The sequence below is a fragment of the Loxodonta africana genome, chromosome 6 (assembly GCF_030014295.1).
Source record: "Loxodonta africana isolate mLoxAfr1 chromosome 6, mLoxAfr1.hap2, whole genome shotgun sequence".
NCBI lineage: Eukaryota > Metazoa > Chordata > Mammalia > Proboscidea > Elephantidae > Loxodonta > Loxodonta africana.
The window spans coordinates 50,620,925-50,646,024 of NC_087347.1; the positions used below are offsets into that span (position 1 = coordinate 50,620,925).

The window sequence follows — 25,100 nt, forward strand, 5'->3', positions numbered from 1 at the left end:
AGTTAGTATTTATAAAATAATGTTCTTAAGACTCTATCTTGCTGACTGGAGAATAATATTACCATATTTTTAATGCCCACCTTCTGCATTTGTTTGCCAGCTGTGTCCCCCCCTGCAAGGCACCCTCACAAGTGCCACCATGCCAATCATCTTCCACATGTTGCTGGAAAAAAAATTAGCATAGCACACTTATGAAAATACCTCGAGGGGGGAGGATGTGGCCAGCAAACAAACGTATAAGGCGAGTGTTATTTGTGTAAAAATAGAGTATTGACACATACTACGATACAGTTTCACATCTGGAATATATAGCAACTGTTGTCATCCCTCAATTTTTCTTTAGCATGAGGCTAATACATTCCCAAATTCTAGTTAATTTTTTTTATTCGTTTCTTTCTCCTCTCTTGATGGAAAAATTGCATTGATTAACAGTATGGTTCCACAGCTGATTATTGTAAATGCTGTCCATAATAAATTGTACACCTGAAAAAGAGTCGAATTGGCAAAAGTTATGTGACAGATATATTTACAGCAAAAAAAAAGTAGCAGCTGAGGCTGCTTTTTATCCTACCCACTGTCCCTCAGTTGATTCTTATTCACAGTGACCCTATAGGACTGAGTAGAACTGCCCTACAGGGTTTCCAAGGAGTGGCTGGTGGATTCAAACTGCCAACCTTTTGGTTAGCAGCTGAATGCTTATAACCATTGTGCCACCAGGGCTCCAAAACCAAACCTATTGTTGTCAAGTTGATTCTGACTCAAGTGACCCTATGAGTCAGAATTGACTTGACAGCAACTAGAAGCTGCTTCCCTTAGGTACAACCAAATATCTCATGGGATTGTTCCTTGGTTTGGAGGTTTAGGGTCATGGTTTCATGGGACATCCAAGTTAATTGGCCTTAATCATGTGTTTAGTACTTCTGTTCTACCTCCTAGGTCATTTTGTAGTGCCAGAGGTCTTAAAAGTTTGCAAATGGCCATCCAGCCACAACAATTTTTCTCTACTCACCTAGAGCAACAGAGGAAGAAGGAGAGTCAGGAATAGGAGGAGGAAATGGACAATGTGGCTAATTGTCTCCATGAACAGCTGCCTCCTTTGCCATGAGACCAAAAGAACTGGATAGTGCCTGGCTACCATTAATGAACATTTTTATCAAAGACTCTGCAGAAAAATCCTGTTCAAAAGGGTGAAAATGTAGAACACAATTTCAAATTCTCATGGACTCCAGATATCTTGGAGCCATGGAGGCTGGATGAACCCCTTGAAGCTAGTACCCTGAATAATCTTTAAACCTTAAACCAAAAATATCCCCTGAGGTCTTCTTAAAACCAAACAATGTTGTTGTTGTTGTTAGGTGTCCAAAGTCAGTGCTGCCTGATAACGACCCTATGTACAACAGAAGGAAGCATTGCTGGGTCCTCCACCATCCTCACAATCATTGCTATGGATGAGCACATCATTGCAGCCACTGTGTCGATTTACCTCATTGAAGGTCTTCCTCTCTTTTGCTGACCCTCTACCTTACCAAGCATGATGTTCTTTTCCAGACAGTGGTCCTTCCTGAAACATTTACAAAGTATGCAAGATGAAGTTTCACCATCCTTGCTTCTAAGGAGTATTCTGGCTGTACTTTTTCCAAGATAGATTTGTTCATTCTTTTGGTAGTCCATGGTATAATCAATATTCTTCACCAGCACCATACTTCAAAGGCGTCAATTCTTCTTTGTTCTTCCTTGTTCATTACCCAGCTTTCATAAAAAAAAAAAAAAAAATGTATATAAGGCGATTGAAAATACCATGGCTTGGATAAGGTACACCTTAGTCCTCAAAGTGATATCTTTGCCTTTTAACACTTTAAAGAGATCTTTTACAGCAGATTTGCCCAATGCAATATGTCGTTTTCATGTCTTGACTGCTGCCCCCATGGATGCTGATTGTGGATCCAAGTAAAATGAAATCCTTGACAACTTCAATCTTTTCTCCATTTATCATGATGTTGCTTATTGGTCCAGTTGTGAGGATTTTTGTTTTCTTTGTGTTGAGGTATAATCCATACTGAAGGCTGAGGTCACTGAACTTTGTCAGTTAGTGCTTCAAGTCCTCTTCACTTTAGCAAACAAAGTTGTGTCATCTGCATGTTCCAGGTTGTTAATGAGTCTTTCTCCAATCCTGACCCCCCATTCTTCTTAATATAGTCTAGTTTCTCAGATTATTTGCTCAGCATACAGATTGAATAAATATGGTGAAAGGATACAACCTTGATGCACACCTTTCCTGACTTTAAACCATGCAGTATCCCCTTGTTCCGTTCAAACAACTGCCTCTTGGTCTATGCACAGGTTCCTCATAAGTGTTCTGGAATTCCCATTCTTCACAATGATATCCACACTTTGTTATGATCCACACAGTTGAATGCCTTTGCATAGTCAGTAAAACACAGGTAAACATCTTTTCAGCATTCCCTGCTTTCAGCCAGGATCCATCTGACATCAGCATTGATATCCCTTGTTCCGTGTCCCCTTCTGAATCAAGCTTGAATTTCTGGCAGTTTCTTGTCAATGTACTACTGCAACTGCTTTTGAATTATCTTCAGCAAAATTTTACTTGTGTGTGATATTAATAATATTGTTCAAAAATTTCCGCATTCTGTTGGATCATCTTTCTTGGAAATGGTCACAAATATGTATTTCTTCCAGTTCGTTGGCCAGGTAGTTGTCTTCCAAATTTCTTGACATAGACAAGTGAGCACCACCAGCACTGCATCTGTTTGTTAAAACATCTCAGTTGGTATTCCATCAATTCCTGGAGCGTTGTTTTTCACCAAAGCCTTCAGTGCAACTGGGACTTCTTCCTCAATACCACTGGTTCTTGATCATATGCTACCTGCTGAAATGGTTGGACGTTGACTGATTCTTTTTGGTACAGTGACTCTGTATTCCTTCCGCCTTCTTTTGATGCTTGCTACGTCATTCAGTATCTTGCCCAACTCGAGGCTTGAATTTTTTTCTTTAGTTCTTTCAGCTTGAGAAATGCTGAGCACATTCTCTCTTTGGTTTTCTAACTCTAGGTCTTTGTGCATTTTGTTATAATACTTTGTTTTCTTAAGCTGCCCTTTGCAGTCTTCTGTTCAGCTCTTTTACTATGATTTCTTCCGTTTGCTTTAGCTACTCTAAGTTCAAGAGCAAATTTCAGAGTCTCTTCTGACATCCATTTTGGTGTTGTCTTTCTTCTCTGTCTTTTTTATGACCTTTTGCTTTCTTCGGAAACCCTGGTGGCATAGTGGTTAAGAGTTTGGCTGCTAACCAAAAGGTCAGCAGTTTGAATCCACCAGGCACTCCTTGGAAACCCTGTAGGGCTGTTCTACTCTGTCCTATAGGGTCATTATGAGTCAGAATCAACTCAACGTCAACAGGTTTGGTTTTTTCAGTTTGCTTTCTTCATGTATGGAAACCCTGGTGGCGTAGTGGTTAAGTGCTACGGCTGCTAGCCAAAAGGTTGGCAGTTCAAATCCACCAGGTGCTCCTTGGAAACTCTATGGGGCAGTTCTACTCTGTCCTATAGGGTCGCTATGAGTCAGACCTGACTCGACGGCAACGGGTTGGGTTTGGTTTTGGGTTCTTCATGTATGATGTCTTTGATATCATCCCACAACTCATCTGGTCATTAATGTTCAATGCATCAAATCTATTCTTGAAATAGTCTCTAAATTCAGGTGGGATATATTCAAAGTCTTATGTATTTGGGCTCTCATGGACGTGTTCTAATTTTCCTCAGCTTCAACTTGAACTTGCATACTAGCAATTGATCTGTTCTGCATTCAGCCCCTGGCCTTATTCTGACTGATGATATTGAGCTTCTCCATCATCTCTTTCCACAGATATAGTTGACTTGTTTCCTGTATGTTCCATCTGGCGAGGTCTGTATGTGTATAGTCACTGTTTATGTTGTTGAAAGACTTATTATCAAGAAAGAAGTCATTGGTCTTGCCAAATTCTACCCTGCTATCTCTGGCATCATTTCTGTCACCAAAGGCGGTAGTTGCCAACTACCGACCCTTCTTCTTTGTTCTCTTCTTTCACATTCCAATAAACAGTAATTATCAGTGCATCTCGATTGCATGTTTGATCAGTTTCAGACTATGGAAGATGGTAAATATCTTCAGTTTCTTTATCTTTGGCATTAGTGGTTGGTGCATAAATTTGAATAATAGTTGTATTAACTGGCCTTCCTTGTAGGTGTATGGATATTGTCCTATCACTGACAGTATTGTACTTCAGGATTCATCTTGAAATGTTCTTTTTGAGGATGAATGCAACACTCGTTTCTCTTCAATTTGTTAACCTCAGCATAGTAGGCCATATAATTGTCTGATTCAAAATGGCCAGTATCAGTGTATTTCAGCTCACTAATGCCTAGGATATAGATCTTCATGCATTCCGTTTCATTTTTGACAACTTCCAATTTTCCTAGATTCATGTTTCATAATTCCATGTTCTAGTTATTAATGGATGTTTATAGCTGTTTCTTCTCATTTTGAGTCATGCCACATCAGCACATGAAGGTCCCAAAAGCTTTATTCCCTCAGCATCATTAAGGTCGACTCTACTTTGAGGAGGCAGCTCTTTCCCAGTCATATTTTGAGTGCCTTCCAACCTGAGGTGCTCATAGCTGTATGCCACCAGTATTTCAAATACCAGCAGAGTCACCTATGTTGGACAGGTTTCTGCTGTGCTTCCAGACTAAGAAAGATTAGGAAGAAGGACCTGGTGATCTACTTCTGAAAAAATTGGGCACTGAAAACAGCTGTGAATAGCAGCAGAAAATGAATACCAGTTTAACTTAACTAGTAAAGAGTGTCTCCCTTGAGTATTATGCTCTTTTAAGGTCTATTCGTATGGAATCTAATTGACAACAGCAACTCAGAAGATTAGATAGGAACCTTAGGGGACAATAAATTTGTATTAGTGAGGGAGGAACAAGTCAGAAATGGAGGGTAAGAACGGAACCAATGTCACTGAATTGTACATGTAGAAACTATTGAATTGGTGTATGTTTTGCTGCATACATTCTCTTTAGAAATAATCTTCAAGATACATTGAACTATATCTAATGTAATTTCAGGAACCACACCATGAGATTTTCCCTGATATTTGGGAAGAGAAAGCAAATGAGTTTCAAAGGATGCTTATCATTCGTTGCTTGAGGCCAGACAAGGTAAATGTGGACTTTGAAAGCAGCTCGGTGATTGCAAGCCCTCTTCTCTGCACAGTCCAGCCAAAGGTGTATTTACTTATGCAATCATGTGGGAGGTGGAGGAGCCTGGCAAAGGACCCTACTTCCTTCTAATGTAGCCATTTTTCAAAAAGCTTTTCAAAACTGTATATTTATTAAAACCATATTGAATTGGAAGGTAACAGATTATATTTTATAGTTTTATGATTCCTTTTAAAATTTTATGCTTCCTCCAGTTTCTTACAATCTACTTCCTTTACATGTTGTAGTCTCATTTTTATTCTTACTGCTTAGGTGAAATTAGTCAATATCAGGCTGATACATTACAATCTCTGGACTCCTATTGCTATCCTTATATCTAGTATTTTGTGAGCCTTTGGAAAGCAAGTAGAATCTTGTTTTTAAGAAGCTCACTGTTATTGACTACAAAGGAAAATAGTAATGCTGTCACTTTTAGCCTCTTTAAGTAATACATTATATGAGCAATGAATCGACCAATCTGTTGTGTCAGCAAGTTTCAATACTCATTTGTATTATATTCTACAAAAAACAAAAAACTGTTCACCTAAGATTATTGACTTATATAGCCAGAGATATCCAGATACTGTGAAAAAATGTAGGCATTAGGTACACTGGAAAAAATAGTTGGGAAAATATTCTAATTGTCCATCATTGCTACTCAATTAAAAGTTGTACATAATTATTTCAGAACGTACTGTATTCACACTTAGAATGATTAAGATCTACAAGACAATACCCCCATCTTAACACAAAAAAGCAGAACTTAGATGATGAGAGCAATATTTTATTTTGTTTACAGACATCAGTGATAATATGAGGTCGAGGCATGTCTTCCTCTGTAAGCCATGATCTGTACAGTGAACACGTGTAGTTCTTACTTAACTTGACAGTATGATCTGAGCCGGGGCTGACCACAGTAGGCGTAGTGCCTACTGGACTAGTACTATGTATATTTCATATCTTTGCCATCTGTAAGTCATGACTACAACCTGTATATCCACTGGGAAAATCAGCAATTGATTGATCTCTAGCTACAGTATATTTTATTTGTCAGCACAATTTTTCTTCTGCCCCCTTCTTTTTTTACGCCTCTCCCCTCAGAACTAGTTTTACCCAGTACTAAGAATCCACGTATGCCAGGCTCTCTACGGCTCTAGTTTGGAGAAATGTAAAAGATGCTCGTTAAATCACCAGTAGGAAAAAATAACCCCCGAGACTGTGGCCCCAGACACTCTGTGAACTCAGAACTGAAACGATTCCTGAAGCCCACTTTTCACGCACAGATTAGACAGACCCATAAAACAAACAACACACATGAGGAGTGGGCTTCTCAGTTCAATCACATATACGAGGCCAAGTGGGTAACTCCTGCCCAAAAGCAAGATGAGAAGGCAGGAAGGGACAGGAAAACTGGCCAAATGAACACTGGGAACTTGGGGTGGAAAGGGGGAGAGTGCTGTCACATTTGGGGGATTGTAACCAATGTCACAACACAATATGTGTATAAATTTTTTTAATGAGAAACAAACTTGAGCTGTAAACTTAAAGCACAACAAAAAAGAAATTATTTTAATAAAAATGTTACTTAAATATGTAAACAATGCTAGATATAAACTCCTTATGCAAATAATCCTAGAGATTTGAAACAAAACAACAAATCCAGTAAAATTTTGATTAGCATGTTGTCAAAAATGAGATGAATTTGAACTTTCTTTTAGGACTTAACAATTTATAGTGTTTTATTTATCAAATGGATAAATACTGAGGTGTGGAGTGTTTTGAGTGCACTTAGAAAATGAAGAGCTTGTGGCCACATTTCTGTCCTTCTGAACTGTAAACAAGAGCAACTTAATCAGTTTGCAATAAGAAATTTGTCAAATATAAGTTAATATGTTTCTCTGACCTCACATAAATCCTATAGGAACTTGCAAGAAATAGAAAAATGTAATAGAAGGCCCCAAACTCCTTTCCTGCCTTTGGAAAGATGGTTGCCTCAATAAGTCTACAATTTTTTTTACTGACAGATTTCATTTAACATGCCCAATGCAGGCATAATCGGATTGCAGTAGCAAACCTAGTTCTACTTTCTTGTAAACTGAATAGCTGGTACACTTCTTTTACCTCAGGAGTTCAGTCTTGGGGACATGCAACTTTGTTCAACTTTGACATTGGAAAGTGAAACCCTAAAATTTGTCTCTGCTCACCCTCAGGTGAACATCCCTAACTTGGTCCTCCAGCGCTAACAGAAGAATCCCTTCAGCACATCAGCCATGTTTGCATGTGCACATGGTTGACACCAACCTGAACCACCCACAAAGAGGGCCACTTGTAACTCAAAGTTACTTAATGTAGAACCATGCACTTAAAATCTTTGTGCTTGTATTGTGTTTATAGAACTATAATTTTGTGAAGAAGTCAGCCCTGGGAGGAAGGAGGTTATGAGAACAGGCTTTGTTAGTTGTTTTTTTTTTTTTCTCCTTGTGGGAAAAGGCCAACTAAGAGAAAAGATTGATAAGGAGGAGGGCAGGAAAAAGGCCTGGGAAGGGCAGCTAAGATATTTTTAGTTTCCTGCAATGAGCTTGACATCTGTGCTCACTCAAAATATGTGAAACATGAAATAGCTTATCTAAAAACAAAACCTTATGTGACTTATTGTTCTATAATTTTTGTTTAGAATTTTTGTAATTAGAGCTCCACCCATACAAAAGTTGACATCTGAATTATCTATCCATTCATTTGTTCAATAGATATTTATTGCACATAAACAATGTAGAAGTTATCTTGCTGTTTCCTGCCATCATGGAGCTTATGTACGTGTTGCTACTTGCCCTTACCTTTTTCAGATTTGAATGAATCTAGAGAAATATTGAGGAGGGATTTAAAAAATCTAATTTAAGCCTAGATATCCCCCCATGGCTCTCATTCCCCGTCTTAACACCCTCAGACACACACACAAACACACATGCATATACACACACATCAGGACTGATGTTGTTTTTAAGGTATTGTGACATGCCAATGAATTCTCCTTACAAACTTTGTGTAAATAGATACGCAATTGAAGTTTGAAAATACTTGTAATTTCCCAGAGGAGACCAATTTTTTTCCAAATAGTTGTCACCTGCACATTGCTTCTGCAGCTTGCTCCAGTTTCAGAGAAGTTGCAGGGTGGTGAAATTGCCAACCTGATTGGGAGTGTTGTGTGTACACACAATTCCATCCTTGGATATGAGCAGATAACCAGTCAGAATGATTCTGGGAGCCTTTCAAAAATTCTTTGTGTTCTGGTCACTCCATTATTCATCTTCCTGGAATATCCCTTGTTCCCTTGTAAAGTTGGTATGCTCTGATAGCCTCTTATCTACTAGGATTTTTATTTTAAACATTAAGGCAGGGCTCACAATGTGTTGCATGAATGTGGATCATTTAATTTGCAAGAGCTTCGATTAAGTGATGGACAGCAGCATTTACTTTATCACTTGAAGTAAATTTCTGTGTTTGTGTTTCAGAGCAGGAGAAAAAGTTTATTTGGCAGTTAATACTTAAGAGATATACTGAAGTTAGATAATAAACAAATTGTGTTCAGAACACTGTTCATATGTATGTTTCTAGTTGTTATCAACATGAATATAAATCTCAATCAAAGCAAGTGTATATGAAATGGACAGCTATATTTCTAAAACAGGCATTTTGGAGCAGTTAATTTAGTATTTGAATACTTTAACCTGGGATTGTTCATTCAGCTTGGTTGCCTTGTATGCAAAGAAGAAAATTCAGTGTGTAGTAGTGCCAGGAAGGCCTAGAGAAACTTTGAGGTGATAAAATGCTGTATTAGTTGAAGACAGGAACTCTTTTTCAACTCACTTTTCCAGGATGCATCTGCAATTATTCTTAGGAAATCAAGCAGGAAACATTGTCACTTGGCTGCTGTGTCCATGCCTCACTGAAGTGAAACAATATTTTGACTCCTACACTGTGTATAACAAAAATCTGAACGATTTTGTTACTCAGCATAGAACTTAGCTATTTTATTTTCCTGGAGAAGGATTAATCAATATCTGTGTTTTCACTTGCGAAAATAAAGTCTCAAAGTGAAAATCACACGTCAAACTAAGAACGAGAAACAGGAGAAAATCCAAGATGAGGAATGCACACATGTCTCATCTAATTTTCTCTTCTGCTTTTCCTTCTCAAATCTCTGCTTCCTTTTGCTATTACGCTTTTCCTTTCCCATATCCAACTATTTCTGTGCTGAAAAAGCAAATTGATGTTGAGTACATTACAAAGTTTATTGAGCTCCTTAATGAGGCAACCAGCAGGATGATGAAAGAACAAGCAGAACAAAGAATGTTCGAGGAAGGAGGATTTATCTAGTTGGAGGAAAAATGTTAACATGATTTGTTAATGAAATACAGGGATGTTGGTTTGTTTAACCCACCTTTATCACTGTTCTGGGCTTCACCTGGGTCATGACAACCTGGAGCCATTACCCAGAGATGCCAGGCATAGACCTTTTATCAGAAATAAGGAACAGTGTACCATGGCTGCACATCAGTTGTACTGAGCAATAAAATTACATCTCCCGCATCAAAGCCTGATAGGGACCAATTAGGCCAGACTCCAAGCCACAGAGTCCTGCTCTTTCTTAAATAAGCTTCCAGAAAAAGCTCAGGCGTGTTGTCAGAAAAACCATGCAAAATACAGTTTTATCTGTTTCTTGAGTGTATGACTTGTTTCTTTTTTCACCATGTTGTTTCTTTTCTTTTTTTTTTTTGGCTATATCGATTCTTTCTTGATGATGTGGGAAATTTTGTATAAATTACACTAAAATTTCTATTTTTGAGTTGTTGACTTGGGAAATACGATCTGTTTTTAAAACAAAAGAGCTAGGGTTTCTTCTTCACCCACTATGTCTTGAAGATTCATCAAAAAGAAGAAAATCGCTTTTTGGTTCTGGTGTCAATAGTCACCCACCTAGCTTTTATTATTTAAATAATTAGAATATTTTCTGTCTAAAAGGCCTTTATATAAACAGCAGTGCCTTTGATTGTCTACCAACATTAATGAATACCTAAGCCAATGTAGCTAAAGTCCTTTGTTTCAAAACTCCATTGTATCTGAACTTTTAAACAAAAATTTAACTTATTTCATTAATAAGTCTAATTCTTCCAAGTATATTGTCATCCTTTTCTAGGTTATTCCAATGATACAAGAATTTATAATCAACAAATTGGGACGCATATTCATTGAACCACCACCCTTTGACTTATCCAAGGCATTTGGAGATAGTAACTGCTGTGCACCACTGATTTTCGTGCTTTCTCCTGGAGCAGATCCCATGGCTGCCCTTCTAAAATTTGCTGATGACCAGGTACATTTAAGGAGATGCTGTTATCTGTGTATATATATACATATATATATAGATAAAATTATATAAAATTATATTTGGCTTATAATTGAAGTCCTAAGGGGTAATGGAAAGATAAAAATTATCACTTTAGCCCTTGAAAGGCTTGGGGATCCAGAGATTGACATGCTCCCAAGAAAATGATACTTAAATAGCAGCATAGACATTAAAAATAAGTCCTAACCCAAATTATAAAATCAGAATTTAGACCTAGGAAGTGTATTTGCCCTTCTCTTATTTTGGAGGGGACTGTGGGGCTCTGTGGCATCATTTGCACCAGCGTGTAAAGTTGAGTTGACTTAAGAAATTCAAGTCTGGACAATAAGTCCTGCCTCTTCTCTAAAGGGGGACCTCCCTTGACTATCCAGGAAAAGTATACCTTACAGTCAAGTTACCAGGTTAGAATATGTTCTAATGTTCAAGTTTTGGGCTTTAAAATTATTCAAACGAATTCACTATAAATTTTCTTGAATCATGCAGTCTAGAACAAGAAAATAATAAGCACAGGTGATTGGGGCATTTTCAAGTGAATTTTTTTTCCCTTTTGGTGTAGCTGAAATAACTTTTTGTAATACTACTGATATTTCTAAGACCACCATCACTGTTTTTATTGAATACTTAATATATATATTGTTCACTTTGCTAGACCTTGTTATACTCATTTTCTCTTTTAATTTTTACTACACTCCTATGAGATAAATGGTGATATCTCTATTTTAAAGATCGAGATACTAAAGCAGAGAGAGGTTAAGTAGCTTCTCAAAAGTCACATAGCTAATAGGTTAAAATACTCTTTACTGATTTGTATTTAACCAAGACAAGTTCGTGAGTCTACTCATACTCTTCTTTTTGGCTTAGATTTTAGGAGTTGCTGTATACCAGGCAGTCCCTTTTGTCTCTTTCTCATATTAAAAGTATTTTTCATTTTTTTTTTTTTTCTATTCTGCATTGTTAAAGACCCTATAGAGTTTGCCAATCATGGCTATGACTATTTCCTACATGAATTGACTTGCTTTTTATCTAAGTGTTTATAGGATTCTTAGTTAAATAAGAGTTTTTAGGGGGGTGTGTATCATATTTAGATCTTTGAGGGATGCTATATATTTTTATATATTGTATTTTCATATATTTAATGCTAATATTTCCTGTAATAATAATATTGATTCTTCTAAAAATGTTATTTTTAATAAAATATTTCCCATTTTTGTACACAGGGATATGGAGGATCAAAACTTAGCTCTCTATCTCTTGGTCAAGGCCAAGGGCCCATAGCTATGAAGATGCTAGAAAAAGCTATCAAGGAGGGAACGTGGGTCGTTCTTCAGAATTGCCACCTTGCCACCTCTTGGATGCCAACCCTGGAGAAAGTTTGTGAGGTAAAATCTCAAGTTTATTTTTAGTAGATTGTATTCCTCCAATGTAATTACTAATATATACTTTATCCACATAACTCTACACCTGTTCTCTAATTTGGGGGGTTGCAGATTAGTAGCATGGGTGGATTGCAGGTGCGATGGGGTCATTTTAGGAACTATATCTGGAGAAATAGAGGAGAGCGTGTGGCCAGGCCTTGCTGATTGCCTCTTGATAAGCTCATATGCTCATCCAGTGAGAGGGAAATAGCCCTAATCCAGAGAAGCGCATCCAAAAATGAGAGTAAACCACAGGGTAGACAGAAATCAACTTAATTTTTACAACAAAGGACCAAAAATGACAAAAAACGATGTTCGGAAGGCAATTCATGTGGGTATTCTAAACCAGAAGGCTTCAGGATGAAATTTTTCTTTTAACCTGCTTCTCATCTGCTTGGCCAGTTAACCTCCACAGAGGAGCAATCTCAAACCTAAAGGGTACTGCTCCTACCCTCCTTGCTGTGGGTCACGGTACTCCCCTATTTTGGTGGGCAGAAATTCCAGGAAGAAAATCTCATGCAGCTCACTCAATTGAGTAAACAGAAAACTGGGCTCTTGATTTCAACAAACATAGACAAAATGTGTCAGCTGGGATTACCTGTGCCTCTAGCCCCTCCTCTCTCCTATCTCAGAACCCCTCAGGCTGCTAAATAACCAAGGTAATGATGCAGCTTGCACTATCCTACTATCCAACTGAAACTTTAAAGGACAAATTTTATTTCTCTTTCTGCCACTTGTCACCACTTTGTTTTGTCTATGTATGTGTCTCCCACTAGAATATAAGCTTTATCTCTATCACCTTGAATAATACCTGACCCCTTGGAGGCAATCAATAAGTATTTATTGAATTAGCAAATGAATATTGTTTCATTGCTTAAAACCTTTCCATGGCTTTCCCATTGCATGCAAGATAAAGTTCAAACCCCTAACATGGTGTCAGGGATTGAATTGTGTCCTCCCAAAATATGTGTCAACTTGGCTAGGCCATGATTCCCAGTGTTGTGTGATTGTCTACCATTTTGTCATCTGATGTGATTTTCATATGTGTTGTAAATCCTACCTCTGTGATGTTAATGGAACCCAGATGCCACAGTGGTTGAGAGCTTGGCTGCTAACAAAAGGGCCAGCAGTTTGAATCCATTGGCCACTCCTTGGAAACCTTAGGGTGCAGCTCTACTCTGTCCTATAGGGTCCCTAAGAGTCACACGGCAATGGACTTATGTGTTAATGAGGTGGGATTAGCAGCAGTTATATTAATGAGGCAGGACTCAATCTATAAGATTAGGTTGTGTTTTAAGTGAATCTCTTTTGGGATATAAAATAGAGAAGCAAGCAGAAAGACACGAGGACCTCATACCTCCAAGAAACAAGAGCCAGGAGAATAGCATGTCTTTTAGACCTGGGGTCCCTGCACTGAGAAGCTCCTTGACTGGAGAAGATTTATGACAAGGACCTTCCTCCAGAGCCAACAGAGAGAGAAAACCTTTCCCTAGAGCTGGCACCCTGAATTCAGACCTCTAGCCTCCTAGACTGTGAGAGAATAAATTTCTCTTTGTTTAAGCCATCCATTTGTTATATTTTCGTTATAGCAGCACTAGATAACTAAGACACATAGCTTACAACACCCTTCATGATCTGGCCTCTCAGGTTTCATTTTTGACGACTTTCCATCATGACTTCTATGCTGCCGTCATTTGAACTGCTTTCACTTTTGTTGGCACAACACACTTTCTCAAGAATATAGGCCATCGTGATAGATATTATTTGTATCCAGAAAACTATTCTTTCTATTATTTGCTTTACCAACCTCTACTCATCCTTTGGGCCTCATATTAGAGGTTTTATATTTGTACCTGTTTCCTTATTGTTTCCCTGTCTCAGGCCATTCCCATGACCTGTTGAACTGTCTCATATGTACCCACCATGGAGTCATTTAAGAGGGAAGAGCTGTCCCATTAGGATGATGAACCTGACTCAAAGTCCCATGAGTCACGTTGCTTAGGTCACTGAACATAGGGCAGCTGGTGGGGAAAAAAATGGTGCCTCCACTCGCTACTATTGTTATTGAAAAACTTAGGCATGTATAAACCCACTGCCGTCAATAGACATGTATACATCCTTCCTAATTCTTCCCCACCTCTTCACCACATATGTGCACAGACATTTTTTACTGACAAATGTTTGTGATTAAAAACAAAAAGGAGATACTACTGCCATGGACAATTGGGGGAGGTAGCAGTAAGGAGAGGGAAGAGTGGGAAGGGTCCATGGTAATTATTTCTAGATTCTGTACAGACTTCCAGCCAGTGCTATTATCCTCTGTAGTTCAGGCCTGACTATACCCTTAAACAAGTGTAGCTAACTGTGATATGTTTTAATGCTTCAGGATATACAAGTTCTTTTCAACCTTCAAAATCCTTTTTTTTTTTTTCCCATCCCCACTTGGTTTAATATTGTCTTGAGTTTATTGCTTATTTGCATAGCCTGGCTACAGCAAGAAGAAAGTATACTTAATCTAGACCTGGGGCAGAGGTGTTATTTCTGTAATTATTTCAGCAGCATTAGTGAAGATATGAGATTTTCTGGAGTGTTTTTACTTTGGCCAGCTCTGAATTATGTAACCCTTAAAAAAAAAAAAAAAAACTATATACTCATACAGATGAATTTTATCAAGGAAAATGACAGTACTCTGGACCTTCTCAATAATCTTGGTTCAGGGACAGAATCGGGTTTTAAAACGTCTGCTTAAAATCACAGTAATGACAGCTCCATTTTGTCAACATGCTTCCTCCCCTGCCCACCCCAGCCCACGCACTCGTGATCCTGAGATTTTCCTTGGGCTTCATTCACCCTTTTGTATCTGATTTCCTTTCTTACAGGAGCTAAGCCCAGAAACCACACACCCAGATTTCCGAATTTGGCTGACAAGTTACCCATCTCCAAATTTCCCTGTGTCTGTGCTGCAAAATGGTGTGAAAATGACCAACGAAGCACCGAAAGGTTTACGGGCGAATATCATTCGATCATACCTCATGGACCCGATCTCTGACCCTGAGTTCTTTGGCAGCTGCAAAAAGCCTGTTAGTAATGGCTAAGTCTTGTTACCTCAGCCCTGTAAAGCAATTCAAGTGGCCCCTGGTGACTATGGCTGTGTGTGCTGAGTAAAACTACAAATTAAATAGGCTTCCTGCACTGCAATGCAGTTGGTTTTGATTACTGATTATTGACTGTGGGGGGAAGTCAATTTTATTAATATTTTATTTTTATTTTACCACCAGTCTCATCCCTGCTTAGCTGAGATCTTGTGGTGTGTCATTAATAATGTAGCTTTCTATTTAGAAAGTCAGCTGTAAGCCATTCCCAGCACAAATCTGCAAGGTTGGAGAATCTTGTTTCAGTATATTAACTGAACCCTTTGCTGTTTGGAGGCATACCTCTAAATTAAAACATAAAAATATTTCCTCCATATAACTATAATGAGAGGCAAAATGATTTTACTCCTTGATTGATGGGACTCATATGAGCCTTTTTGAGCATCTCCAGGCAAGCAGGGAAGCCACCCACTGCTTTCATGATTAGAATTCTGTGTGTGAATGTCTGTGGCTTGAAATCGTTTCACAGCGTTTTACCGTAATTAAAAATGGAACAGTTTCTTTTTAAGAGGGGTCACGAACCTTGGTAAGATTTGGCCATTAAAAAGCTCACACTCTTGATGTCTGAGTATATTTTAAGTACATGTCAAATGAAAACACTAAAAAGAAGAAGTACTTTCACTAGACAAAAGTTTTGGGCACTAAAACAAAATGAAACAAAAACCTGTATTTAACATTGAATCAAACCTTATCCTAAGCTACTGAAACTTGCTGTATGACTAGCTTTTGCATTGACTGGGTTGGGAGACAGCAGGTTACCCCCAGGTAGGTGGTAAGGGCATTTCTACATATGAGGGGCTGCACAGAGCCCTTTGCAAAATTTTACTCGACTGTCCCTTTCTCCTAGATCAAAATGTCTCTCTAGCTGTAGTCACAGTTATTATAGGTCCAGGCATTTTTGAACCACAGTCCAAAGCAAAACGAAAATCTCTTCAAATGTCAAAGCAGCGCAAGATGGTTTTTCTGTTTTAACTTTTTATTTGCAACTAATTTTAAATGTAGAGAAAAGCTGCAAGTGTAAAAATAGTACAAAGAACACCCTCTACCCTTTACCCATATTCACCTGCTGTTTGCACCATTTGTGTTGTCTTTCTTTGCGCACACACACACACACACATATAATTTACAGATAAATTTCGTGTTTATTCCTAAGTACCTCAGTATGTGTTTCCTAAGAATAGAGGTATCATCTTACATAGTCACAGTATAGTTACTGGTTTTAGTCAGTTGAACAAGGCTGCAATATTATATCTCTTCTACCATTTGTGTGCCGGCTTTGTCTGCTGATTCTGTGAAATTCTTTAGAGCATTTTCCTCTCCTTTGCGGGACGTGATCTAGGGTTAGGCACTGCATTATTTGCCATGTCTTTTTCCCTCCTTTAATCTGGAACATTTCCCCAGAGCTTCTGTGTTTTTTCTGACATTGACATTTCTGAAGAATTCACCTGCCCCCATTTATTTTTAAATAGAAAATAGCTCATTTTTGGTTCGTTTGATGTTTCCTCATGATTAAATTCAGGTTATAATTTCTTTGCTAGGATACTGCATAGGTGCTGCTGCTTCCTTTTCAGGGTGTCACATTTGGAGGCACACAATGCCCATTTGTCCCTCACTGATATTAATTTTGATCATTTGGCAGGGTGTTACCTGATTTCTCCACTGTACGATAACTGCTCCTCCCCCTTGCAATTAATAATCAGTCTATGGGGAGACATTTTAGGACCACACAAATATCCTGTCCCTCATCAAAATCCACTTCCTGCCCAGATTTATTATCCACTGATGGTTCTTGCATAAGCAAGTGATTTCCTGTGACGACTGTAGAATGGTTCTTTTCTGGCGCCAGTACCCCTTCCACATTCTCAGTTGACACTTAGCACTCCACTGTGAGCAGCAGGCCTCCCCTCACCCCCGTATATTTTCCTATTTATTGTTAGTGTGGACTCTTGAATCCCTGGGTTTTTGCAATGGTTTGTAATTCATTACTACACTTAAGTCTTTTGGTGCTCAGATGTAGTCAGTAGGAGCCCCTTCGAGCTGGCTTATCTGTAATCGTGACATGCCCATGTTTTTTTTAAGTATTCTATTATTACTATTATTATCAGTCCTTACTTTCTGACTTAAGAAGATATTCTAGGCTCTTCTTGTACCTATCCTGACCTAGCCCTGGAACCAGCCAGTTTTCTGAGAAGCCCTGGTTTCTTCTAGTAGGGAATGGTATTAGAGACCAAGATTTGAGTGATTGATGTGCTCGTTACTACTGAGATGTTTTTGTTTCTTGGCTCTTTCAGTGGAAAGAACTAGGAAATATATACATAAACACACACACGTATACACACATATACAAGTACACATAAACCCAAACTAAACTCATTGCCATTGAGTTGATTCCAGTTCATAGCGACCCTATAGGACAGAATATAACTGCCCCCATAGGATTTCCAGGGAGTGCCTGGTGGATTGGAACTGCAGACATTTTGGTTAGCAGTCAAGCTCTTAACCATTGCGCCACCAGGCCTCTTATATACAAATATACATACACACACGTAAGCACATACACACATATATGTACAAGTACATGTGCACGTATATACATAAATACACACTCATACATACATATTTTAGAAACCATGAATTCATACCCATACCTCCAATTCCAGTTCATCAACCCAGGGCTCTCTTCTTTTTCCTCATTCTTTATTTGTGTGTCTCTTCTTCCATAGTAAGAAAGCCTGGCTCCTAACAACATCAAAACATTTGCTGACTTGCTCAATCCTTTAATATATCGAAAATAGCTCCAGAATGAGCACAAAATGCTTTACTTTAGTTTCTGCCACCTCTGTGGTGAATGCAACTTTACTTTTGTCTCTTCGTCTCCCTTTAAAATTTATTCCCTGGAGGAAACTTTTCCTCTTCCCTTGGATAAAATTTTGGGCAAACATATGACTTTTCTGGTTACTCTCAAATGATATAAAGTTCTGTAGTCACTTTAAATTGCAAAGCCAGCCTTGTTTCCTAAAATCCAGGTATATATAGCTATGTGTGCCTATTGAACATGTATACAAATAGGCATATTTTTGCCTGAATAGCCTGTAGAAAACAGACTTTATTTTAGTTATATGTTGAGACAAATATATCCTGATGCTATTTATAAACAAAAGGAATTAATTATTTGCATTTTGAAAGATGGTAAGTATAATGCAATGTTAGGGGAAAAATAATGATATTGCACCATTTCTAATCATTATAGGAGGAATTCAAGAAATTGCTCTATGGCCTCTGTTTTTTTCATGCCTTGGTGCAAGAGAGACGGAAATTTGGACCTCTGGGGTGGAATATTCCTTATGAGTTCAATGAGACTGACCTGAGAATCAGTGTACAGCAACTCCACATGTTCCTGAACCAGTATGAGGTATCGTAAAGATCGCAGCCAGGATGTTACCTGTTTTGCTCTTTATCATGTTGTAAATGTTTGTACAGCAAGCAGGCACTTCTGATTAATTTCTACTCTTATAAAATGAGTAGGCAGGATAGGTCCCAACAGCTTATTAAGTAGTACTTTATTATTACAGGATATTATAACTGCTATAGTAGGTAGTTAGGACGTCAGTTTGTCTATTAGAAACCTGAATTTTGTCCTCTATTTTGACATATAAATACCTAGGGAGTATGAAAAGTGATCATATTATACTTATTTTGTAAAGGATTTAGGAGGACACATAAATCAACCAGGCTCCAAAAGGAAAAGGAAAAGGGGTTGGGGGGAGTGTGGGGAACCAGACAGATTACCTTCAGTTCTGGAGCATGACTTTATTTTTAGAGAAGTGACATTGTATTATTATTCCAGAGTTTGGGCCATTTGTCAGGAGAAAACCAACTATTTCAGCAATTGGTGTTAACCTGAAGTATAGATTCGGGGAAGCAGCCAAACAGCCTAATGTTGTCACATCACTTGCATTTCATCCTCTGCAGTTCTCACACAAACCCACACCCACACCCACACATGCTTATATTTGCTGTCATACTTTGAAATAGTATATTTCCCTTTGAGATTGCTCCCCTTTGTCTTATTTAATAGAGGAGCTTAAAAATTTTTAGTTATAAGAATATTACTAAACAAAACACTCTTTTACCTATAACCTCTATTCTGCTGCCAGAGTTCTCTTTTTTAATGAAACCCTGATCATATCCTGCTCCTGCTTAATCTTAAAATTAAATACATGTTTATCTGTAAGATTAACAGATTATATAATGATATTAATAAATATTATATCCAGTGCTGGCACTGGATGTGATGGAATTGGGGAAAAGGCTACAAAATTGCATGTACGATATGACTTCAATTAGATATTTACATCCATATCTATATCCATATAAAAGGCTATAAAACAAAACAAATTTACAATAATTATTATTTCTAAGGGACAGGCTTATGAGAGTCTAATATTTTATGATCAGGGAAAAAAGTGATGAAATAGATTTCTATCACAGCATTCATTTAAAGATGAAGGTCATGTTCCCAGCAAGGTGTGGCTCTTCATGACCAACACCTTTGCTCCATCTGTAATGCCATCACTCTCCCACCTACAGACCCCATACTAGCAGTATCCATATCCACACTAGCCTTCCCCTTCTTTCTTCTCCCTCTCCTTTTCTTTTTATCGGAACTTACTATCCTTTTTAAAAATTAAATTCTGTTGAACTCAGAAGTTCATCCTCTAAGAAGCTTTCCCTACCCTGTCACCTATATCCCATTCCAGTGGTGACTTACAAAACCCAAAACCCAAGCTCGTTGCCATCAAGTCAATTCCGACTCATAGCGACCCTGTGGGCCAGAGTAGAACTGCCCCATAGCATTTCCAAGGAGCAACTAGTGGATTCAGACTGCCAACATTTTGGCTAGCAGCCAAGCTCTTTAACCACTTCGCCACCAGGGCTCCAGTGGTGAGTTAGAAGGCCTTAATCTATACGCCCTGAGTATATCTTGATGATAATACTTCACAGTATTAACTGTGCGTTTTTCCAGTCCCTCTTTAGATTTTGTGCAACATGAGGGCGGGCTCTGGCTCTTTTAATTTTATAGCTTCACCTTCTTCTACAGCTCTCGGCACAATTAAGTCATGGAATGTATTTTTTGTGGTGTATACTCCCTTCTCAATCACATATATAATGAAAATCAGAAGATTGGTAACATATTAGAAAGTATAGGTTGGTGATTCACTACTGTAATCACTGACTTTTAGAATCTTCTAGAGCTAGGTAAAGTGACTTAGGTGACTCTAACTGAACTGAGATATTTCAATTATTTTAAGGTAATTTTAAGCAATATCATTCTATCTAAAGTTCAAAGACAATTGCTTATTTGATATGAATAGACGGAAATGAAGGCTTCCAACTGAAGTTGTTGTTATTGTTATATATATGTTTCTCTGTCTTATGGTTTACTTACAATTGCAATTCATTTCACAACCTTACATAAGTGATTGCTATGGGCACTAAAGGAGCCCCTGGGTGGCACAAGTGGTTAAGTGATCGGCTACTAACTGAAAGTTTAGTGGTTCGAACCAACACAGAGGTGCCTCAGAAGAAAGACCTGGCGATCTGCTTCACAGCCATGAAAGCACTATGGAGTGTGGTTCTACTCTGAAACACATGGGGTCACCGTGAGTCAGAATCAGCTCCACGGCAACTGGTTTACAGGCATGAAAAGAACAAGAATCCATCAGTTACTGTATTCGAGGTACTCAGAGTTCAGAGGGGAAGACAGAAATCAGATAATTTCAACACTGTGTGATAAGGTCTATGCGTACATACCCCCTGGCTTGCCAGGGCATCCTCACATACCTATTGTTCTAGCCTCCTTTTAATTTAGCCTTTGCTCTGAAATTTAAAAAAAGAAAAATTAGTAATACTTGATACTTCCAGTTTCTCATATCTAGTAACACCAGAGACCTATGTGTGAAAGATGATCAGTGTTAACCAGTCTCTCTTTTGACCCTTTGGATCACAAACTAATACTTCCTATTCAAGGATAGAAGGCAGAGTGCTCACTAAAATCCAAGTAACCTGGACACAAATGGTTAAAGCCACCCATCTCAGGTGGTCATGGAAAAGTGTCTGATGCTGCTGCCTGTTATGGGCACTTGGTGAACCATAGTTATGTCATGACTTGTCCCATTGCCTTCAGGATGCACAAAATTCCAGTCATCAGTCAGAAGAATCAATGGAAGACATGGAAAACTATAGGTTTAGTGTATGTGAACTATGCATGGGGAACAAAGACTGAGCAGTCCCCCCACAGACACACATAGAATAGTCTGAATGCTTTTGCTACAGTGATTTTGTTACTGCATGATGTAAATCTATGACTATTATTTATTGTATTCTCTGATGATTTTTTTATTTTACAGTAAACTTTTTAGGAAACAAGTTCAAAAAAGCAAATGTGCCTAGTTAACAACAACAACAAAAAAATTAAGAACTGAGTTGCTGTTTCTTAGCAAACTCAGTGATGAATAATTAGCTCACACGAAACGTTGACATTTATCGTCCACCATGGGGCCACAGTATTGTCACTGACGTTACTGTCAAAACCTGAAAACACAAATTTACTGAAGAAGCATCTACTTCCAAAGTTAGTAGTTATTTCAAAAAGCCTTTGCCCCAAAATGATGATTTAACACATGCGTCTGCAGAGGGTACAACGTATTCAGATCAAATATTTCTTCTAAATTAATTTCTCTTACTTCCAGTTACAAGATTGTTTTCTTTATTCATTCCTTCATTCATCCATTTTGCATGTATGCCTGTGGGTTCTGTACAAAAGTGTAGTAATGGCTGTTCATGTGTGGACTCCATTGGCAGAAGAAGAAAATTTTAAACAAATAAATGATGCCACCTTTCATATCAATGTCATGAGATGCTGCAATAGAAAATCACTTACGTTAATTCCAATAAAGGCTTGATTTTTCCTAAATGTCATGGAATCAAAGTAAAGCTTTTGAAGTTCATTCTGCCAAAGGTGAAACATCTCACATTATTGTGAATTCAGCTTTAAGGTTCGACATTGAAAATAAAATTATTTGATCTGGCACTGATATGAATTCAGATTAGTTGTAGCACAGTGTTGTGGTGAAGACAATGTCCTTACCAAAGTAAGACTGTGCATTGGTGAGCACCAAATATCGATGGTAGGAAAGAGGACAGAGATTTGGAAGGTGCGGACTGAGCAGTAAAGAAAAAAAAATGTGAAGAGAGCAAGCTGAGTAAACAGGGATAGTCAGGCATAGGCTACTCTGTCGAAGGCTACAAGAGAATAAATTAAGTGCCCTTTGGATTTGCAATAGTAATCTCAAAAAAGTATTATATATCTGTAAATGCTGGACTCTATCTAACCTCTAGGACTTTGCAGAAATATATTTATGCGGCGTGCTAATTTAGACATTTCCTTTTGTGCTTCTTCTAGTCCATTTACACAAAAAATGTGGTATTGAAATATATTAAATGTACAGTGATAAATTACTTGGTACAAATACAAGCTATTTCACTTTAATCAAGAATCTCTTAATGGCATACAGGGCTGACTGAGCTAGTTTCTTCTATTAAATGACAGTTCAGCAGTGCTTCCCATTCCTCTGAGCATAGCAATCACATAGCAAACTTGACAAAACTGCTACTCGTGAGTCACATAAAATTCAGCAAGAGTTAAAGAGGGATTCTTTGAAGAATGTGAATCCACAGTTCCTGTTGATGTTATTAAGTCTAATGCAATCATTTTTCATCAGTCAACATCTTTTCTTATAATATAGTGATCCAGTGTCTTGACAAAGAAAGCAATCAGAATTAAGCTGTCTAGTGCACGCATGCACACACACAGGAAATCTAGACCAACAACAGCTGTTGCCATTAAGAGAATGAATAGAATTAGGGACTCAAAGGAATGGGGGGAGACTAATCTTCACTTGGGAATAAGAATGGGTTTATGGTTGCAACAGAAGTTCAAATCTCAGGACCTCCTAACTTGTACCAGAATGTGTTTCTGGTCCAGTGGGTCTGCCATGGCCATAGAACCAAACTGATAGGTTCTAGTTCTAATTTGCTGCAGCTAGAATTCAAACGAACAAATCTGTCTTGGAAGAAGTACAGACAGAATGCTCCTTAGAAGTGAGGAAGACGAGACTTCATCTCATGTACTTTGGACATGTTATCAAGAAGGACCAGCCCCTGGAGAAGGACATCATGCTTGGTAAAGTAGAGGGTCAGTGAAAAAGAGGAAGACCCTCAACAAGGTGGATTGACACAGTGGCAGCAACAGTGGGCTCAAGCATAACAACGATTATGAGGATGGTGGAGGACTGGGCAGTGTTTTGCTCTGTTGTACATAGGATTGCTGTGTGTCGGAACTAACTCAACAGCACCTGACAGCAACAACAACAGAATTCAAATGGGGGGAAAAAGAGGAAGAAGAAAGAGTGAGAGATTTCAGGAAACAGGGCCTTGCTACATTTCCCCAGCCAAGAATAAATGAATAAAAAATCAAAGCAAGCCCATAGAGGGGTGAGATCTACAGGCAAACCTCAGGCATTTTAGAAGAATCAAACATCAGTAGCAATCAAATGAAGATTTCACCAGTGTGATCCTAGCCATACTAAGCATTGGGGCTGAAAAACACTATGAGCCTCAATTTCTGGTCAGGTGCTGGATGACCATAGAGCTAATATAAAGTGATATGCTCTGTAAGGAAATACTAATTCAAGGAGTAGGGGAAAATTTGGAAAAGAGGCAGAAGAAGGAAGATTATCTTAAGGAACCCTGTTTCCATGGAGAATTATTAAACATTGCTATTCGCCATTTTCCCTTCCCTTCCTGCATCAAAGAAATAGAACTACCATCACCCAACCCTGCAGCCAGAAACCTGGAAGCTATTAATGCTCAGTTACTCCTTATTCCTTCCCAACCACATTCACTATTCCTCCCTTCCCCACCTCCCCTCTATCGCATGCCCTATACAGTGTTACTACAGCCTGTGTACTCTTTTCCCAGGGTGACATGTTCTTTCACATCACTGGGTTTACCACATATTTTCTTTCTATCTATTGTGCCCTCTCCTGTGCTCTAGTGGCACAGTGGTTAAGTGTTCCACTGCTCACCAAAAGGTCAGCAGTTCACATCTACGAACCACTCCTTGGAAACCCTGTAGGGCAGTTCTACTCTATCCTATAGGGTCTCTATGAGTCCGAATCTACTCGACAGCAACAGGTTTGGTTTGGTTTTGGTTTTTCCTGTGCTCAGTCTTTGTCTACTTTTGAACTCTCTTAAACTCACACTCAGGACCCAAGTTCACCTCCCATTGACACATTCTATGTGCCACTTTGGCTAATAGTCACTTTATTCACCATTATGTTGAGATCCTTATCATTGTTGGTGAACACCTATGGGAGCAGGAGATAATTCCAGATTTTTTTTGCCTACTTGCCCATCATCTCTGTCATCCTGTGCATAAAATACCCTGGCATATTGATCGGGAACATGGGTACCCAGGCTTTAACTTTCTCTAGCAGCCTTAACAGAGCTGGCGATATACTTGGGTCACTGAAAACTGCAGACTTTTGCCCAGTAGGAGAGCACATTTTGTCTAATCTTTAGTACTTTTTTTTTTTAGTACTAGATTCTATGGTGACCTTGTTTTGTTTACTCTTGCATCTCCTGTGCATAAAACAGTGTATGTAGTAGGTGGCTCAATAGCTGTCTATTTAATGAATGAGTGACTGTATCGTGATGTGGGAAAGGATCTTCAATCTCTCAAAAACAAAAATGACAACATTACTATATGTAGAAATTTCATATGATAATTGCAGCATTTAAAATTAATAGGA

At 38.4% G+C, this 25,100-nt stretch overlaps 1 protein-coding gene across 1 annotated transcript in view; it reads left to right on the forward strand.

Annotated features, from left to right (window-relative positions):
* The window catches only part of DNAH7 (dynein axonemal heavy chain 7), a 262,133-nt gene that overhangs the window by 195,561 nt on the left and 41,472 nt on the right, over positions 1 to 25,100 (forward strand). The window contains exons 54-58 of the mRNA XM_023542658.2: positions 5,123 to 5,215; positions 10,449 to 10,625; positions 11,876 to 12,037; positions 14,953 to 15,153; positions 18,476 to 18,637. Coding sequence (XP_023398426.2) covers positions 5,123 to 5,215; positions 10,449 to 10,625; positions 11,876 to 12,037; positions 14,953 to 15,153; positions 18,476 to 18,637 — 795 coding nt within the window. The remainder of the gene's footprint in view (positions 1 to 5,122; positions 5,216 to 10,448; positions 10,626 to 11,875; positions 12,038 to 14,952; positions 15,154 to 18,475; positions 18,638 to 25,100) is intronic.